Here is a 16,718-nt window from a genome sequence, read left to right on the forward strand (position 1 = left end):
CCAGATGACCGTTTTTTTGCGCCCCCCCACCCACCTCATGCCGACCTTGAGAATGGCCTTATGGAGAGCGCGCGTGGATATAATTACGAGTCCAGCGCATGCTGCTTTTCAGACATCAACGTGCGCGCACACACGTCACCATGAAGTTCCTGATTCTGCTGGCTTTGCTCGGAGCAGCGCGTAAGAATCTTTCACATTGTGCTCTGCATACACACGAATAGTTTGAGTGGCTTTTCACAGAATTATCTCATTGCTTTTGTCAGTACTCCCTTTTTATTCCACGAGTGTCCATTTTTAAGGTATCCAAGTAGTTTAGGGATTTTTTGGGGGGTCTGTGTTCCAATGTCAAAATAGAGCTGATAGCAGCCCGATTGCGAATTCATTTGCTAGATATGTCACTAATGTTTGTAGTACTGTAATCAAAGTGATTTGAGTCTCCGTCGGGGGATGTGTTCTATTTTCTATCAATGCGGTATTCATATTATGCACATAGGGGCTTTTTTTCCTTCATTTGAAAAGCACAAATATCGGTAAGCCTCGTGTGCCCGTTTGCCAGTTGTCGCTGCCGAGCAGGACGATAAGATCGTCGGGGGCTACGAGTGCCCCCGCCACTCGGTCCCTTATCAGGTGTCTCTGAACGCCGGCTACCACTTCTGCGGCGGTTCCCTCATCTCCAGCCAGTGGGTGGTCTCCGCGGCCCACTGCTACAAGTCGTAAGTACAAAGGCTTCGTAAATCGAGGAAGCCAACCAAACCGCCGGCCGTCGACCGAAACCGCCTTTTGGCAGTCGCATCCAGGTGCGTCTGGGCGAGCACAACATCGCGGCGAACGAGGGCACGGAGCAGTGGATCGACTCGGCCGCGCTGGTCAAGCACCCGCAGTACAACAGCCGTAACCTGGACAACGACATCATGTTGATCAAGCTGAGCCGCCCGGCCGCCCTCAACAACTACGTCCGCACCGTGCCGCTGCCCTCGCGTTGCACCTTCGCCGACGAGAACTGCCTGGTGTCCGGCTGGGGCAACATGGCCGCCAATGGCAGTAAGTGGCCGTTCGCGGGCTCCGTGTACATGCCGAACGGTGAACAAAGTCCCCGATTTCTCGGCCGCGATCTCGGACAAAAGTAGCGCTTTTCTAGTCCGCCCTTGGTGCCGAGGAAGCACGTTGAAGCGAGTCGAGGGCTTTTCGTGTCGATTCGGGAATGATTTGTGTCGCTCGACTCTCCCTCAGACAACTTCCCCGACAGACTTCAGTGTTTGAGGCAGCCCATCATTGACGACAGGATATGCCAGAACGCGTACCCGCACCTCTTCACGCAGAACATGCTCTGCTCCGGCTTCATGCACGGCGGCGCCAGCAGCTGCCAGGTACGCCCGCGTCACTCGAAACACGGAAAACGCGGAACGGGTTGCTCAATGCGCTCCGCGCTACGCGCGTCCGCAGGGAGACTCCGGCGGTCCTCTGGTGTGCAACGGCGAGCTTCAGGGCGTGGTCTCCTGGGGCTATGACTGCGCCATGAAGGGACACCCCAGCGTGTACGCCCGCGTGTGTCGTTACAACAGCTGGATCAACAACGTCATGAGGAGTCACTGAGTCATTGACCAAGAACTCGTTTATGCAATAAACGCAAGGATTTCCAATGTTTGCCTTCAATGTGTACAATGGACAATACATCCTCATTTCTAGAGCGCTTTCACAACAGCTGCAGCCGTCACGAAGCGCTTAACGGAACCGAATCAGAAATCGGAAAGTCAAATCCTAAACGCAACGCATAACATCCAAAACACGGACAGTCGCCCAATCCTAACCACTTTTCCTTCCTACGCTTTGCTCTTGAAAGCAGCTTGACAGAATCAAAGTGTCCTTTCAGAGGCGTCATGCTCAAAATGCGCACACGTCGGCGACAAGCAAAATCCGAAAGAAGCTGTAGCATCCACTGATGGAAAAAAAAAACATGATTGATTCACTTCTCCTGTCCCATTGAAATCCATTTCAAGTCCAAGCGGCGACTCTCCGTTCCAAATACAAATTATTCTAGAAGACCCCCAAAATATATTTTAAACAAACAAACATGGTTTCGTGAGCTGAATGTCATTAGGTCTGTGGAAACACACTCCAATATACGTACATAATCCAATAATTGTGAAAAGTCTCAACGTAACAACGTATAAAAAAAATAGAAATGCTGACATGTGCATGGTGCAGGTACATTTCTGGTATTTTTGTTTCATCGGATGAAGCTATTTTTGACCGTTTTTTTGTTTCTGGTAAAAACATTCCTATTGGAAATTTTCGGCACAGACACACCAATAGAAAGATTTGCCTCTCCCCCATACGTGGCGAATTAAAATGTATTTATTCATTTTGCTCACTAGCAAATTAATAAATGGATCCATTGTAAATAAACTATTTGTAAAATGTGTTTGTTTATTGCTGTTCTTGCGACTCTCAGGTTGCCCCAACAGGGGTCGCCACAACTTACATAACATTGTTGGTCCGTATTTGTTTTGTTTTTTTATTCTCTTACAGGTTTATAAGGAAAAACAGAAAATAATTGAGACCACCGCCCTAAAGTCACGTTTTAAAAACGGGCGCGTTTGTATCCATACTGAAATGTTTAATTTAGTATTTCGTTCAAAAAGAGGGCCAGTCTTTATTTATTTTTGCTTTCACCTCAACAGTCTGAAATAAACACAACCACTATTAAATTCATCTGATTTTGTTTCTCGCCTTTTATTGTGTATTCTAGAATGAGTTTGGATTCTTGTACAGCTTTTAAACGCAATTTAAAGTGTTTATACTCGGTTAAAAAAAAAATCGTTTTGTTCCCCGGGCGTGTCGTATGTTGACGTCACGTCGGATGCGCGGCTCGGTTGTGGTCAAACAAACAGCGGCTGCTGCCGAAGGTGCTTTTGCGACGCTCGTCGCGTTCCGACAAAGTGCCCGCCCGGGTCGTGTCGGGCCTCCGCGTTGACGAGAGGACGAGCGGGGCCGCTTTGCGCCCGAGCCGCGTAAAAACCGCGTCCTAATCGGCAGCTTTGTCCGCAAACGTAGTCGCTAGCAGGCGGTTTGGCCGGCTAGTTAGCCGGCCTAGAACGAGTCGCTCGCTCGGTCCTTTCAGGACGCGCCATCTCAAATGTTCCACCTGGTGACGAACCGCCAGCACCGCGCCAGCTTCGGTCACTTCGACGTCGTTTGAGAGAGACAATGGAGCGAGCCGCTTCGTCAAGCTAGCAAACGCCAGCGTCCGCCTTCCCGCCAGCCGAGTCCAGCCTCTTTGTTCCCAACTCGGGTTAGCTTAGCGTCGCATCTCCGTCCACCGCCGCCGAGCGAATCGCGCACGTCGGCGACCTTGGACTCGTCGTCATGGACGCGGTCGTCCCGGGTGTCTTGCTCCTCTTAGCCGGTGAGTTGACTTCAGCCCGAGGCCGCCGTGTTTTGCTTTGTCGTGACCTCTGAAGAAACACTTGGACGGAGGCAACGTCGACCTCGCGGTTAACGAGCTCGTTCGGCCTCCAAGATGGCATCTGAGCGCTCCGTTTGTGCAGGATGCGTGGGAGCTTCTCAGAGGAACGAAAATGTTTTGGTGTCGGGGATGTCAAACGGTGAGCGGTCTCGCGAGCGCCAAACGAGGCGGCGGCGGCGGCGCATCCGGCCCGTCCTCACCCTGTGCCACTTTCAGCGTGCGGAGACTCGTCGGAGCTTCTGCGAGCGTCCACGGGGGTCATCGCCAGTCCCGGTTGGCCCTTCCGGTACCCTGCCCGCCTCAACTGCAGCTGGAACATCCGAGGCCGACCCGGCGACCTGGTCACCGTCAGGTAAGCCAGCGGTCGCGGCCTCGGTCTCGCTTCGCCGGCGCGGCTCGCCGCCACTTTTTCCATTTCTGCTCCGCAGCTTCCAGGACTTTGACCTGCAGGGATCGCGCCGCTGCTTGTCGGACTGGATGTCCATCAGCAACTATAAGAACCTGGCCGGCCTGAGAGAGTGCGGCTCCTCTCTGCCGCCTCCTTACATCTCGTCGCAGGACCACATCTGGATCCACTTTCGCTCGGACGAGGCTCTGACGGGAAGGGGCTTCCGGCTGTCCTACGTCACGGGTGAGTTTGGGAGGTTCTCCCGCCGACGCGGCTTCTCGAGTCTTTTGTTTTTCACCCGAGACCGCATTCTCTTCTTTTTTTGTCTTTTTTCCCGGTTTGGTGACAGGCAAGCCAGATGTTGCCAGCTGCGACATGGACCAGTTCCACTGCTCCAACGGGAAGTGCATCCCCGACTGGTGGCGTTGTAACTCCATGGACGAGTGCGGCGACAATTCGGACGAGGACCTCTGCGCGGACTCGTCCTTCTCCTTCCAGCCCTGCGGCCCGGACCAGTTCCCTTGCTTGTCCCGCGACACGCGAATCTACTCCTGCTTACCTCATAGCCTGCGTTGCGACGGCAGCATCGACTGCCAGGTCAGCCCGACCCGGAGCTCGCCCCGAAGGCCTCCGCCGGACTCCGCCGGCCTCCGCCGGCCTCCGCCGGCCACCCCTCTCACGGGCCGCTTCTTTCAGGACCTGGGAGATGAAATCGACTGCCGCGTGCCGACCTGCGGCGAATGGTTCCGGAACTTCTACGGCTCCTTCAGCTCTCCCAACTATCCCGACTTCTACCCTCCGGGAAGCAACTGCACCTGGCTGATCGACACCGGGGACCACAGGAAGGTACGGACGGGCGGGCGGGCTATAAAGAAGCGCTCGCCGGCGCGCCGACGGCTCTCGTCTCTCCCTCAGGTCATCCTGCGCTTCGCCGATTTCCGACTGGACGGGGCGGGTTACGGCGACTACGTGAAGGTCTACGATGGTCTGGAGGAGAACCCTCACCGCCTTCTCAGGTTTCTGACGGCCTTCGACTCGAGGGTGCCCATCACGGTCGTGTCGTCTTCGGGACAGCTGCGCGTCCATTTCTACGCCGACAAGATCAACGCCGCCAGAGGCTTCAACGTCACCTATCAGGTGGTCCGCTCGCGCCGGGGCGGGCCCGCGGCGGAGCGGCCGCGGTTCTAAGGTTGCCCCTTGCGCTCTCCAGGTGGATGGCTTCTGCCTGCCCTGGGAGGTCCCTTGCGGGGGCAACCGGGGCTGCTACAGCCAGCAGCAGCGCTGCGACGGCTACTGGCACTGCCCCAACGGCCGCGACGAGTCCAACTGCTCCGCGTGTCGGGAGGACGAGTTCCCCTGTTCCCGAAACGGCGCCTGCTACCCTCGATCGGACCGCTGCAACTACCAGAACCGCTGCCCCAACGGGTCCGACGAGAAGAATTGCCTATTCTGCCAGCCCGGAAACTTCCACTGCAAGGTTTTGTCCGCCGCGTGCGCGCCACGTCCGCAAAGGTCGGGTGGCGCCCCCCCCAAACCCAAGCCGCGATCTCTCTCGTCCGCGCGCAGAACAACCGCTGCGTGTTTGAGTCGTGGGTGTGCGACGCCCAGGACGACTGCGGCGACGGCAGCGACGAGGAGAATTGTCCCGTGGTGATTCCCACCCGGGTGATCACGGCCGCCATGATCGGCAGCCTGGTCTGCGGCCTGCTGCTGGTCATCGCGCTGGGGTGCACCTGCAAACTCTACTCGCTGCGCATGATGGAACGCAGGTGAGCTGGCGACCGCCCCCCGCCCACTCTTTGCCTCGGGCTTTTCGCACGCCACGAGCCACCTCCGCCCTTGCCGCAGGTCGCTGGAGGCGCAGCTGTCCAGAGTGGAGGCGGAGCTACTGAGAAGGGCAGCCCCGCCCTCCTACGGCGAGTTGATTGCGCAGGGATTGATTCCGCCCGTGGATGACTTTCCTACCAACTCCGGGGGTCAGGTAAGCGTACGCGTGACGTACGAGGCCCGCCAAGACCAATGCGTGAGCTTCACCTTGCGGTTTTTGCCCCGCCCCGCCCTCAGGCATCCGTTCTGGAAAACCTGCGAGTGGCGGTACGTTCTCGGCTCGGCTTCGCCTCGCTACGCCTCCCTTCCGCCGGTCGCCGCGGCCACTCGTGGCGCAGCCTCTTCGACTTCTCCCGCTCAGGCCGCTCGGGGTCTTTGGCTCTGGTCTCCGCCGAGCCGGAGGACGGCGGCGGCGCGTCGAGTTCCGCTCGGGAGCCGCCGTCCCCGGACTCGGACGACGCGGAAAGCGAGAGGGATGAGGAGCGGGGCGTCGGGGCGGTGGGCGGTCCCGTCAGGGCCCTGCCCCAGAAGACCCCGGCCGCCGGTTCGGCGCCGACCGCGGAACCCTCGGCGAACCCGCCGGCCGACCTGAGCCGGGTCCAAAACGGCGAAGCCGCGCCCGCCGCCGGACCGCTCGCGGTGGAAAGCGCGGAGCGTCGCGGCGACGCTTCCCGGCTCCCGACCCCGCCCGCCTCCGCTCTGCGCCGCCTGACCCATAACCTGCACCGCTTGGCCAGGAACCTGATGACGCCGGGTCTCGTCCGGCCCGACCGGACTCGGGACGCTCGCGGTCCTCTACGCCGGCCGGACGCGAGGGCGGAGCTTAGCGAGCGGCGAGGGAGCGGAGACGAAGATGAAGACGTGGAACTTTTAATCCCGGATTTGGACTCGCCCCCGTCGTTCGGCGATCTCCGCCGGCCGCTCCCGGACCCGCGGCCCTCGCACCCGCGGCGACACGGCGCGAGCGGCACGTGGGCCGGCCGGGACGGACTTTGCGAACGCTGCGGCAAAGTTCACACGGCTTGGGTTCCGGACACCTGCCTGGAGGTCGGAGGCAAGACGGAGGGCAGCGACGACGAGCTGCTTCAGCTATGCTGACGAGCTACCGAGGGGCGGGCTGACCTACGAACGGGCTCAAGGTCCTACGGTGAGCGCGACCGCTTGCGTTCGACTCGCCGCGCTAACATCGCTAGCGGCAGAGACGCCGACAATGACATCGCAGACCCGCAGACCCGGTTCTTTTGTCTCAGTACTTTTTCCGCATTTGTTCCTCCGCCGGAAGCCGATCCGCGCGACCCGAGATATTTCCGTCGTTCCCCGGGAACCCGAATTGGCACGAGCCAGACGTTGGCGGCTCGGTGCCAAATCGGATCGATGCTCTCGTCTCCCCAAATGGTCAACGGGCGGGGCCTCTAACCGAGCCGATGCGGTTTGGCGAGACGTGAGGCAAATGTTGCCGTAGAAGAAGTTCCTTGATGTCTTGGAAAGGAACCGCGTTCCCGATTTTGGTACCCGGTCTTATTTATTGTTAGCGTGATTCAAATTGTCATGTTGTTTGGCCCGCATGATCGGTTGATGTTGGTTTTTTTTTCCCCTTCAATTTTTATTAAACTTTCTTGCCTAACTCCTTTGTTCGCATCTGTTGTTCAAGAAGGTGCGTGAAGACCCAAAGGTTGAAGACCAAAAGACCATTCAACACCAAAACAGTTCTAAGAGGTAGGCCTGGGGCGGATGGTCGATGGTGGATTTGCCGCCCGAGTCAGAGCAAAGGATTCGGGACGTGGTGAGGAAGGCCATTGGCGGCCGCTAAAAATGCTCGACCCCAAAGGCAGATTCAATGAAACGATGATGAAAATAAAAAAGTCTCCCGAACATTCCCCATCTTTATTTGCAGAGATGAACTTGATGCGGCAACAATTCTGTCCTTGCTCTTGCTCTGCCCGTTTTTGTGACTTGTTTGCTCCCCTTTAGCTAGCCGGCTAATCCAGCCGGTCCCAGGCTGTCGACGCGGGCGAGAGGGAGCGGCCCTGACGGTCCGGGAAGATCACTTCCCCGGTCCCCCGGAATGGATGACGACCCCCGGCCCCCCCCCCCCCCCCCCGGTCGCTTTGCCCTACGGCGCGCTCTCGCCCTCCGTCTCTTTATTGGTCAGCGGGGCCAGAGCGGGGTCCACCAGGGAGGTGGCCGGAAACAGTTTGAACCAGCCAATCACCATGACGGACAGGTCCAAGTCATCCAGTAGAACCTGAGCGGCGCCCATGAAGGATTTGTGGTCCATCTTGCCATAATCGCCCCACACGATGATCTGAAGGTGGGGCCCCAGGTTAGTCCGGTCACAAAGGGCGCGGCGCGAGCGCACCGTGGGCGCCTTACCTGCAGAACTTTGCCTTCCGGGTTCTCTTCAAACTGCAGCTGTTGTTGATAGAGAGGATCCAGCGTTTTCCTGGCCAGGCGGGTTCTTCGCTTCAACAAACATTTGCCGTTATCCATCAGGTAGACCTTCACATATGCGGCTGGCCCGCCGCACGGCGGCTCGTCACCATTGGAAGCGCAGTTTCGGCGCTGTCTCAAGAACCGTCTTCTGGTTGGCAGACCGAGCCCCCCCCTCCCCGCCCCGCTCTGGAACTTACCTGGCGTGTTCTTGTTTCCTTGTTTACCCACAAGCCCCCTGGCCCGGATCACCTCCACGTCGAGACGCTCCTTCCTGTAGACCATTCCGATCTGGATGTCTCCTGAGCAACGGAGCCGCACGCGCCGGCATTCAATGGAGGGGGTTCCGACCGGGGGGCTTTGTCAGACATTTTGCGATCGGTCGCTACCCATGGCAGGCGTGGCCAACGTCTGCCTCCCAGCCAGCTGGGCGGGACCTAAACCGTCGAGGAAACCGCTGAAGTGTCTGTCTGTGGCCAGCTTGACTCCCGGGAAGATCAAACTGAAACGCAAACGGCGACGTGAGCGGAAACCCGCCGGAAGGCCGCCGGCGGGAGCGGGACGACCCGTACGCGCCGGGCTTCGGGTCCTCGGCTTCGGGATCGCGGCTGGGCTGTCGGGTGAAGCGAGACTTGAACTCCACGGCCAGTCCGGTCTCCACGCTCCTCTGGACGGGAAGTCTCACCACCTTCTTCTTCTTCTCTTCCTCTGAAGAGGAGAAAAGACAGTAGGCGGTCTGGCGCCGGCGCTTCTTTCAAGACGACAAAGGTAGGACTTGCGCTCGGTCGCGTTTTGAGCGGCGACGGGACTCACCCTCCGGGTTGAGTTGCGAGGCGCTTTGGCTCTTCTTTCCCAGTCCGACCATTCCCATCACCCGAGCGCCCAAACTGGATCGCCGCTTCTTGTCGTCGTCGTCGTCGTCGTTGCGGCTCAAAGAACAAATGTCGCCGGCGGACTTGGCGGCGGGCGCGGCCGCCGACCTGTGCGCGGCGTGTCGGACGCTGAACTTTTCACATTTCCAGCTGTATGAGATGTGCCCAAATCTACCGGGGAGACCCCCGCCCCAACCCCCCGTAACATACCGTGCTGAGAAAAAGTCATTGCAGCCGACCTGAGTTGAGATCAGATGGAATTTTGGGCTAGTTTTAACACGCTTGGTTGTTTTGGAAGATCAAACCGATTTTCGGTCAATGTCATTGGAGTTTCCAAATCACAAAGTCATGTGCTCAGAGAGGGAGGTGACGTCGATGGAAGGAAAAAAAACAACTTCTAATTAGTCGAATCACGATCTTTATAAAGAAAAAAAAAATCCTTGCCGTCGTCGTGCTCTTGTTTTAGTGAACCGGCATATCTCGCGGCGAGGTGAATAACGCGCTAAAATCAAAGCGTGACCTTTTGATACCGGGACAGCAGATTCGCCCGAGGAAAACGCCGCTTTCGGCTCTCGAGAGGGTTTTTGGGGGGGGGGGGGGAGTGGGCCAAAGCGCCGCGATGAGCGATCGTGCGGCAAGAAGTGAACCGAAGCCTCCGATGGGGTTGTACCATCGCGGTTGGGAACCTTTGGGATGGCTCTTTGCACACTTGCTTTGAGGTTGGCCTTTTTTCCAGCACGGATTGCCCATTGGAGGTTATACGGCAGGATCTCCGTTTGGACGGAGCCGGTCCCCCGTCGTCACTTACTTGGACGACGCGGGCTCTTCCTCCTCCCCTTCCTCCATTGAGTCGTTGGTCCCGAGGGCGGCCTTTTCTGCCGATCCCATCCCGGAGTCCTCCGACGGATCCTCCGGAGCGTCCGCCTGACTGCGCCCGCCGGTGACGGGAGACTTTGAGAGGGTCCGCCGGAAAGGCGGCGGCGGCGACGAGGCGCTCACCTGACGCTCGGGGGGTCGTCGAGGACGGCGGACGGGGTCGACGAGTCGCTCACGTTGCCGAGGGACGACTTTGACGACGGGCCGTCCGGCGTCTGCGCGGCGGTCGCGCCTTCGGTCAGTCGCGTCTCTCGGCCGCGTCATCCGTGCCGCGCGCTCACCTTTTCCGGACGCTTGGCCGCACCTGCGGGGACAACGGCGATCGTGTCACCCGCCGAGGCGCGTTGCCTCTACTCCGGGACAACGGCTCGGCGGAGTGGCTACAAAAAAAGGGAAGTGCTACTAAACGCCGCGAGAAGGCGCATAGTGTCAACAGATATCCCCAATTCCAGCGGTAGGTCTCTCGTGAGGGTCGCGGGAAGAGACGACCCGAGCAAGAGTGATTCGGGGCTTTGTTTTTATCAGGCGGGACGGCTAGAAGCAACACCTCCGATCTCGTCGCACCGATCGGACTTCAGGTTGACCGACTCCCCATTGTGAATAGTGTTGGTCCATCGTCGTGACTTTTGATGAGCGAGCTTCCAAAGACTTCGCATAGTTTATTCCTCGGATTTCTTTTCGCAAGTGTCCGCGCTAAAGACGCTCACGTACCGTTCGCCGCCTCGGTCCGCCGGTCCTCCCACGTGACCTCTGAGCCGCGGCGTGGAAACGACAGAGCATAAGCGGGACGAGGGGCGAGGCCGCGTGACGCGTGTTCACCGAGCACCGACCTTTCCTGCTCCCTCCGGGCGTGGCGGAACGTCTCTCCGCCTCTGACGCGTGTTGCCGTTGTGTCGGGATGCGGCGACATCACAGCGATGTGAGCAAACGCGGCGGTCGGCGAGCGCGACGGCGAACGCTCGTTTCACACGCACCTGGAGTCTGAGGGGGCGGAGCCGGAGAGCCGCTCGCCGCCAAGGGAGCCGGAGCTCGAGGGCGAACGGAGGGGGCCGGGGGCGGCTCTCGATCAGGAGTTGTCACGGGAGGGGGGGAAGCGTGTTGAGAAGCGGAGAGGGGAGGGGCTGCGGGAACAGTTGACGAGGGCGGGGGAGGAGCCGGAGGACATTCGGGGGCGTCGGGTGGAGGAGCCGGATGAACAGTTGACCAGGGTGGGGGAGGAGCCGGAGGAAATTCTGGGGCGTCGGGCGGAGGAGACGGCTTTGGTGGGGGAGGAGGGGAGCGCGCGGCTTGGCGGCGGCCCCCCTCAATGGTCGAAGTCGAGGGGCGCGAATGCGGCTCGACCGCGGGAGGTGGAGCTTGGATTCTAATGAGCGGAGGGCATTGTTGGTGGCCGGTGGGAGGAGCCTGGCCGTGCGAGGGGGGAGGCGAGAGAGGAGCGGGGGGAGCGCCAATTCCACTTGCCGCCCCTTTGCTCGCCGTGGCCCAAACTGACGCAGAAGCAGGATGAGAGAAGAACAAAGGTTGAGCAAAGTCTCTTCCAAAGCCGGATGCCGGCGCTCGGCCTCTGGTCTGGCTTACGTATGTCCGCCGCACCTTTGGGCGGGACGGCGGGCAGCCGGCGTCCTCGGCGGCCGCACTCGGGGCTTCTGATGGGACTGGCGGGGAGCCAGCCGTCACGCCGCCCTCCTCTGTCGGAGGAGCACAATGAGACGGACTCCGGAAGGCTTTGTCACTCGGACGGCAACGCTGCTGAGAACCAAACCCATCTATTTGCTTTCTACTCCCCCACTCCCACCCGATTGAAGGAGGACCAGCGACGGGACGAGCGGTCTCATTTACCTCAGCGGGTCCTCGTTGAAGGCTTCTCCTTCCCAAGGGAAGTCTGGATTGAAGTTTTGGCTGAAGAGCAGAAAAACCATGAGCTCGGCATGTTTGAACCTGGCCACGACCGCCCCCGAAAACCTCCAGATTCACCTGAAGTCCTCGACGCTCCCGTTCGCCCGATGGTCTGGCCAGGAAGCGTTGCAAAACCTTCCGGAGTAACTACGCGCGGAATGGAGGCACAAGTCCCTTTTGACATTCACCTTCAAATTTGCACGAGAGAGTTTTGGTGGGGTCTTTTTTTTCCCGTACCCGTCGTTGGAATCGAGAGAAAATGCCCCGGACCTCGTCCTCGACGACCACCTGGACGCATGGAATCGGGTCATCCGCGTCAGCTACTGAATTGCGCGAGACAACTACCTCCAGCGCGACAAGGAACGAGTTGAACGTTTTCGCCTTACTTGTCCAGGCTGCCGTGGAGTCCGACGTCGGAATGAGCTCGGGTGACCTTGGAGCCTCGCAGCAGGCGCACGGCGTCGTCGCGGTAAAGCGGATAAAGCGGGGTTACGCTGCAGGCCGGGTCGCAAATTCAAGTCACGGGTCAGGGGTGAGCCGGGCCCTCGGAAAGTCTACCTGCGGATTGGGGACGACGAGCACCTCGCCGGCGCCGGGTCACTTCGCCAACCGGGACAAGACGACGAGCCGCGCTCACTCAGAGCGCGGCTCGAGCCCCACGGGTGTCGGCCGTTCTGCCGGGAGTCTGGCGAGAAAGACGAAGCGTCGCCGCCAAACGCCCGGGGGATGGGTCGGCGGCGCACGACGGGATTCCAAGTTCACCTGAGATCGCCCCCGTGCCGTCCTCGCCGTCGTAATCGGAAAAGTCTCCGTCGCTGAACCTCTGGAAAGCTACGAAGAAGTCGAGGAAAAGTGGGCCACGGGTCCATATCGGGTCCGCGGCCGAGAAGCTCGTGGTGAAGGTGTACTCACAATGGAGCCTGTCGGCGGCCACGTGCCGCGGCGCTCGCCGCCGGCGTCGGGAGTGAGAGGCGGCCACTTGCGGCACCGCGGCAACACTTCTCCCGCGAAGCTTGAACCAGTGCGGCCGATCATCCATCAGGGTGCTTTCCTCCAGTCCGATCACAACCTGGACCGCAACCGCCGCACTCGGTTCAGGCGCTCCTCCTCCAGCGCTCCTCCTCCAGAGCCGGCGGACGCCTCGCCTGTCCTCACCTCTCCGAGGAAGCGACTCTCTTCCTCGGCGACGCCGGCCCCGTCCCAGACCGTCAACTCCAACGCGTGCTCCCGGGAGCCCCTTCGGCGGAGCGGAGAGTACACGAAGGTCTGGTTCCACCGAGGTTCCGCCGACTTTTTCACGGTCTTTGTCCTCCGCGTGCTCGTGGCGCTGAAGAGAAAAGCATCTTGTCCTCGGCCGCCGAGCGCCTCGCCCGGAGGCCGTTCGGACGGCTCGCTTCGACTTCCGACCTTCTGTCGGGAAGCAAGTTGATTTCCACGTAAAGGCTTTGGGGGCGGCCGTCGACTCGAACGGGAAGTTCTTTCGCCCCGAGGACGGTGACGACGAGCTGACTTCCGAGTCGATCGTAGCACAGCTTCGCCTTGAAGGGAAGGATGGAAGAAAGCCGGGATTTGGACGTCGCGGACGGGGACCGGCGTTCCGCTCGAGACCCCCCCACCCAAATCTGCGCAGGGCGGCCGATTCATCGCCCCGTGTTTTCCGGTGGCGGGGAAGCTCGCCGAAGACGATCGGAAGCGAAACGGGATCCCGCTACTCGACGTCACGGCCGCTGACTCGGCTCGCTCGGCCAGGCGCCGAAAAGGAGCGACGACGTGTCGTCGTTTGCCACGAGGAGGTCGAGGCGCAACTTCCGCCTGGCAAACCTGCCAAGTGTTCCCGTCTCGCCGGAGAGCGCTTTGCGTTTCTTCAATTGACAGCGCAAAGAATTGCAAGCATTTTCTCCTCGAACATTTTGGAGAATATTTTGTTGAAGTGCCATCGGACAAATCCCGGTGCTGCCCCGCGAACTGGCGTTTACTCCGGAGTACATTTTGAAAGCGCCTCCTGAGCGGGGTTCGATGTGCTCCGGTTGAAGGCGTTTTCAGGGGCCATATGGGGGGGCAGCCCCGCTGCTACGTCGGGGTCAAAGTGGCCGTCGTAAGCTGCGGACACCGAGTCGAATTACTGTTCCAAGTTTTAAGCATGAAGGAAATGCCGGCGCGGGGGCCTGCCTACCCCGCGTCACTGGAACGCAGCGTCGCACACAACTGAAAAAGTGAAAGTCGGCGGCACCGACGTCTCGCTCACCTGAAGTCTGGGAACCGAAACGTGCTCCCTCCCCGCCTGAAACCACGACAAACTCGTTTCTGCTGAGCGGCCGGCGACGAGATGACGCCGCGCGCCGCGTCGACTTACCTGGACCTGCGCTCGCCTGCCGTTTGGGCTCACGGGAGAGGAAAAGGAAGCGGGAGCTGTTGAAAAAGACAAAAGCTTTCACCGCCTACCGTGAGTCACCGGAGATCAAAGCTGCGGCGGGCCGCTCAACGCACCGGAGACGGGCTGGCCGTGGCAAGGCTCCGCGGCTCTGGAAACACCCATCGGAGTCAGGTGACGCCGCGTTCCGACTCGGAGACGGTGAGCTCACCTGATTGGTCGCCACACCAGCAGCTCCACCCGCGGCTCCGATTTGGACTCGGAGATGATGTTGTAGACGTCGTCGAAGGTGGCTCCCCGGAGGACGCGACCGTTCCATTCCACGACCTGATCGCCTAAACCGCAGCGACAGCAAAAGGCCGCGCGCCGTCACCGGTAGCCGCAGGCTAAACCGGGACGGCCAAACCGGGACGGCCAAACCGGGACGGCCGGGGAGCAAGGAGGCCCTCTCGGCAGACCTGCTCTCAGGTGTCCCACGATGTCCGCCAGACTTCCTCGTTTGACTTGAGTGATGAACGCGCACAGATGACCGGAATCGGTCATTTTACCGCCCGTCACCTGCAAGCTCAAACAAGGTCACGCCGAGCAAACGGGTTGAGACGGTCGCTCGAGAGAGCCGCGGACGGCCGGCTAAAGGGGGACGGACGGCGGGGTGAGGAGGAGAGGACGAGCCTTGAGTCCGAGCGGCGTGCCGGGGTCCCCGCGCGCCCATCCGTCCCCGGCGGTCTTGTCCAGCAAAATCCGGCCCACGAGACGCTCGCCGTCTGCCGACGCTCGCCACGACACCTGCCGCCGAAGGGGGAGAGGAGGCGGGGCCAGTTTGCCGGCCGCGACCGACATGGACGGCACTGGCGGCGGAGCGCGAGGGAGGAGGCGGGGCTCACCGCCGACGCGGCGCCGCCTTCGCTCTCATCCCGCCGAGGGCCGAGGTCCATGTCGTCTCCTCGCCGGCGGCCCCAAGGAAAGGCGAGAGGTCGGACGCCGGCTTTCGTGACGCTTCCTCGTGACGTCACGCGTTCATCGGAGGTGTCGGGCCATGTGGCACCAATCGTGGCATCAAAGACGAATGAATGAATGAATGTCCGAACGAGGTCATGTCAACTCAAAACAACGCGCCACTCACTCAAAGACCGACGTGGCAAAGTAGTCAAAAGGGGACATTGATGGTGATGATGATGTCACGTGACCTGCAGCGACACTCGCGCCTCCGCCCTTTTGCCCTCATCGCTCAAAGCGCAAAACTCAAGCGGCTCAAAAGTCGGCGAGGACGTGGAAGTGTCACCGCGTCGGCCCTGAACTTTTTCTGGGCGACTCCTTTGGGATGCCAAATCGCAGAATCGATGGATGGCAGAGCGGCAGACGGGCGGCCATCTTGTTCCTATTCTGGCATCTCCGAGGCGATCCGCAGGCTGGCCGGCAGGCTAATCCGCCTCCCCCCCTCTTAATCCAATTGAGAGTGAGATGCTCCCGTTGCGACGAGGCGGAGAAGAGTCCTCGGCTTTTAACTTCTCAGAGCTTGCGTGGACTTTGACGGGCTCCGGCGCTATCATCGGCGCCGCTTTCGGCTTCTTCTTCTTCTCTTGACGGTGGTCTCGGCCAAGTTCCGGAGAACTAAGATCCAGTCGCGACCGGCGCGTCGCGCGCTCTCCCCAGCCTGAGAGGAAAGATCCCGGATCAGCGCTCGTAATCTGCTCGCCGACTCGCGGTCCAATGGCAGCGAGGCCACGCAAATCGTCAGCGAGGCCACGCAAATCGTCAGCGTGACGCTCCATTTCCTGTCCCCGTGCCTTTTCGGCTTTTCCCGATCGGAGCAAATGGACGCGACCTGCCGCAATGAACCGACCGACCGACCGACCTGACCGAGGTGCTCGCGGCCGGCCGCTTCCTTCGCCGTCTCGCTTGTTTTGGCTCACGGCTAGCTTGTAGCCGCCTTGCTTGTTGTCACGCTTTGTAGCCACAAGCGTGTCCTTCTCGAGCGTGTTCAAAAGCAGCCCTTCCGAGCTACCGAGGGCGAGCGCGTTCCTCGACCCGCACGTGACCCTGCCGCTGGCCGATTGGCTCCTGCGGCGGGGGCTTCGGCAAAGGCTTTTTCCGAAGGACTGGAACGTGTGGGACGGGACCTGCGCCACCTGCGATCAGTGCCGAAAGGTGAGGTGTCGCCTGCTCGACGCGTAGGGTGAGGTCTCGCCGGGCCTTGGGGGTCAGCACGCAGGGTTTTTGGGGTGGGGGGTGTCTAGTCACTGATGAGACCCTGCCCCTTTCTGAGTTGCTCCTGTTGCCAGGCAACCACAACCACTCCTCAGCACCCAGACCGAGAGCACCAACGGCACTTTGTCGTCCATCATTCGGAAAAGCGGCGGATTTGGAGATCGTCATCGACGACGATTGGGACGGCGGGCGAGCTGATATCTCCAGGGCTCGTGTGACTCCGAGCGGCCTCGGAGGCTTATTTTCTTCTTTCGTCCTTCGATGTCACGTATGGACGGCCGTCGGAAGAAGACGGGCGCTTGCGCGCTGTTGGCGTTGCTGCTGGCCGCGGCGTGGTTGCGGGAGGCCGAGTGCAGCCCGCCGACGGAGGTAGGCCGCGCCCGC

General features: G+C 60.3%; 3 protein-coding genes across 8 annotated transcripts; 2 read left to right on the forward strand and 1 right to left on the reverse strand.

Annotated features, from left to right (window-relative positions):
- The first annotated feature begins 58 nt into the window (after positions 1-58).
- Positions 59-1,640, forward strand: LOC127603697 (trypsin-like). The gene is made up of 5 exons (XM_052070224.1): positions 59-180; positions 557-713; positions 788-1,041; positions 1,231-1,367; positions 1,444-1,640. The coding sequence occupies exons 1-5, from the start codon at positions 99-101 to the stop codon at positions 1,591-1,593; spliced, it is 780 nt and encodes a 259-aa protein (XP_051926184.1). The 5' UTR covers positions 59-98; the 3' UTR covers positions 1,594-1,640.
- A 1,122-nt stretch (positions 1,641-2,762) lies between these two features.
- On the forward strand, positions 2,763-7,305 carry lrp12 (low density lipoprotein receptor-related protein 12). Its single transcript, XM_052070119.1, has 11 exons — positions 2,763-3,406; positions 3,549-3,605; positions 3,683-3,818; positions 3,895-4,097; positions 4,204-4,451; positions 4,551-4,700; positions 4,770-4,991; positions 5,065-5,331; positions 5,421-5,623; positions 5,703-5,835; positions 5,919-7,305. The coding sequence occupies exons 1-11, from the start codon at positions 3,367-3,369 to the stop codon at positions 6,777-6,779; spliced, it is 2,520 nt and encodes an 839-aa protein (XP_051926079.1). The 5' UTR covers positions 2,763-3,366; the 3' UTR covers positions 6,780-7,305.
- A 483-nt stretch (positions 7,306-7,788) lies between these two features.
- Positions 7,789-15,822, reverse strand: LOC127603651 (regulating synaptic membrane exocytosis protein 2-like). Of its 6 annotated transcripts, XM_052070115.1 has the most exons (27): positions 15,011-15,822; positions 14,585-14,912; positions 14,338-14,461; positions 14,243-14,277; positions 14,109-14,164; positions 14,001-14,036; positions 13,163-13,293; positions 12,911-13,082; positions 12,668-12,824; positions 12,518-12,586; positions 12,314-12,440; positions 12,142-12,249; positions 11,834-12,043; positions 11,699-11,758; positions 11,438-11,547; positions 10,834-11,346; positions 10,690-10,731; positions 10,571-10,609; positions 10,141-10,163; positions 9,983-10,074; positions 9,792-9,911; positions 8,925-9,091; positions 8,684-8,819; positions 8,501-8,613; positions 8,312-8,413; positions 8,055-8,194; positions 7,789-7,986 (listed from the first exon to the last, which is right to left on the reverse strand). In XM_052070115.1, exons 2-27 carry the CDS (start codon positions 14,667-14,669, stop codon positions 7,795-7,797), a joined length of 3,159 nt encoding a protein of 1,052 aa, XP_051926075.1. In that variant the 5' UTR covers positions 14,670-14,912; positions 15,011-15,822; the 3' UTR covers positions 7,789-7,794. The 6 variants fall into 6 exon arrangements, with proteins under 6 accessions (XP_051926075.1, XP_051926072.1, XP_051926073.1 ...); XM_052070112.1 differs by having other exon boundaries at positions 14,001-14,164; XM_052070113.1 differs by having other exon boundaries at positions 12,911-13,293; positions 14,243-14,461.
- Between the last annotated feature and the right edge of the window lie 896 nt (positions 15,823-16,718).

This window comes from Hippocampus zosterae, chromosome 7 (assembly GCF_025434085.1).
Source record: "Hippocampus zosterae strain Florida chromosome 7, ASM2543408v3, whole genome shotgun sequence".
Lineage (NCBI taxonomy): Eukaryota > Metazoa > Chordata > Actinopteri > Syngnathiformes > Syngnathidae > Hippocampus > Hippocampus zosterae.

What these genes read in the sequence shown, in the direction of transcription:
- LOC127603651 (XM_052070109.1), bottom strand. Translation starts at nt 14,445, where the DNA reads ATGGAACGGTCGCGTCCTCCGGGGAGCCACCTTCGACGACGTCTACAA. An exon ending in GGGAGCGTCGAGGACTTCAG is followed by an intron (nt 11,759 to 11,833) that starts GTGAATCTGGAG and finishes TCTGCTCTTCAG; the next exon opens with CCAAAACTTCAATCCAGACT. An exon ending in CAAAGGTGCGGCGGACATAC is followed by an intron (nt 11,347 to 11,437) that starts GTAAGCCAGACC and finishes CTTCTGCGTCAG; the next exon opens with TTTGGGCCACGGCGAGCAAA.
- lrp12 (XM_052070119.1), top strand. Translation starts at nt 3,367, where the DNA reads ATGGACGCGGTCGTCCCGGGTGTCTTGCTCCTCTTAGCCG. An exon ending in TGTCTTGCTCCTCTTAGCCG is followed by an intron (nt 3,407 to 3,548) that starts GTGAGTTGACTT and finishes CCGTTTGTGCAG; the next exon opens with GATGCGTGGGAGCTTCTCAG. An exon ending in CTGCGCATGATGGAACGCAG is followed by an intron (nt 5,624 to 5,702) that starts GTGAGCTGGCGA and finishes CCCTTGCCGCAG; the next exon opens with GTCGCTGGAGGCGCAGCTGT.
- LOC127603697 (XM_052070224.1), top strand. Translation starts at nt 99, where the DNA reads ATGCTGCTTTTCAGACATCAACGTGCGCGCACACACGTCACCATGAAG. An exon ending in GGCTTTGCTCGGAGCAGCGC is followed by an intron (nt 181 to 556) that starts GTAAGAATCTTT and finishes CCCGTTTGCCAG; the next exon opens with TTGTCGCTGCCGAGCAGGAC. An exon ending in GCGGCCCACTGCTACAAGTC is followed by an intron (nt 714 to 787) that starts GTAAGTACAAAG and finishes GCCTTTTGGCAG; the next exon opens with TCGCATCCAGGTGCGTCTGG.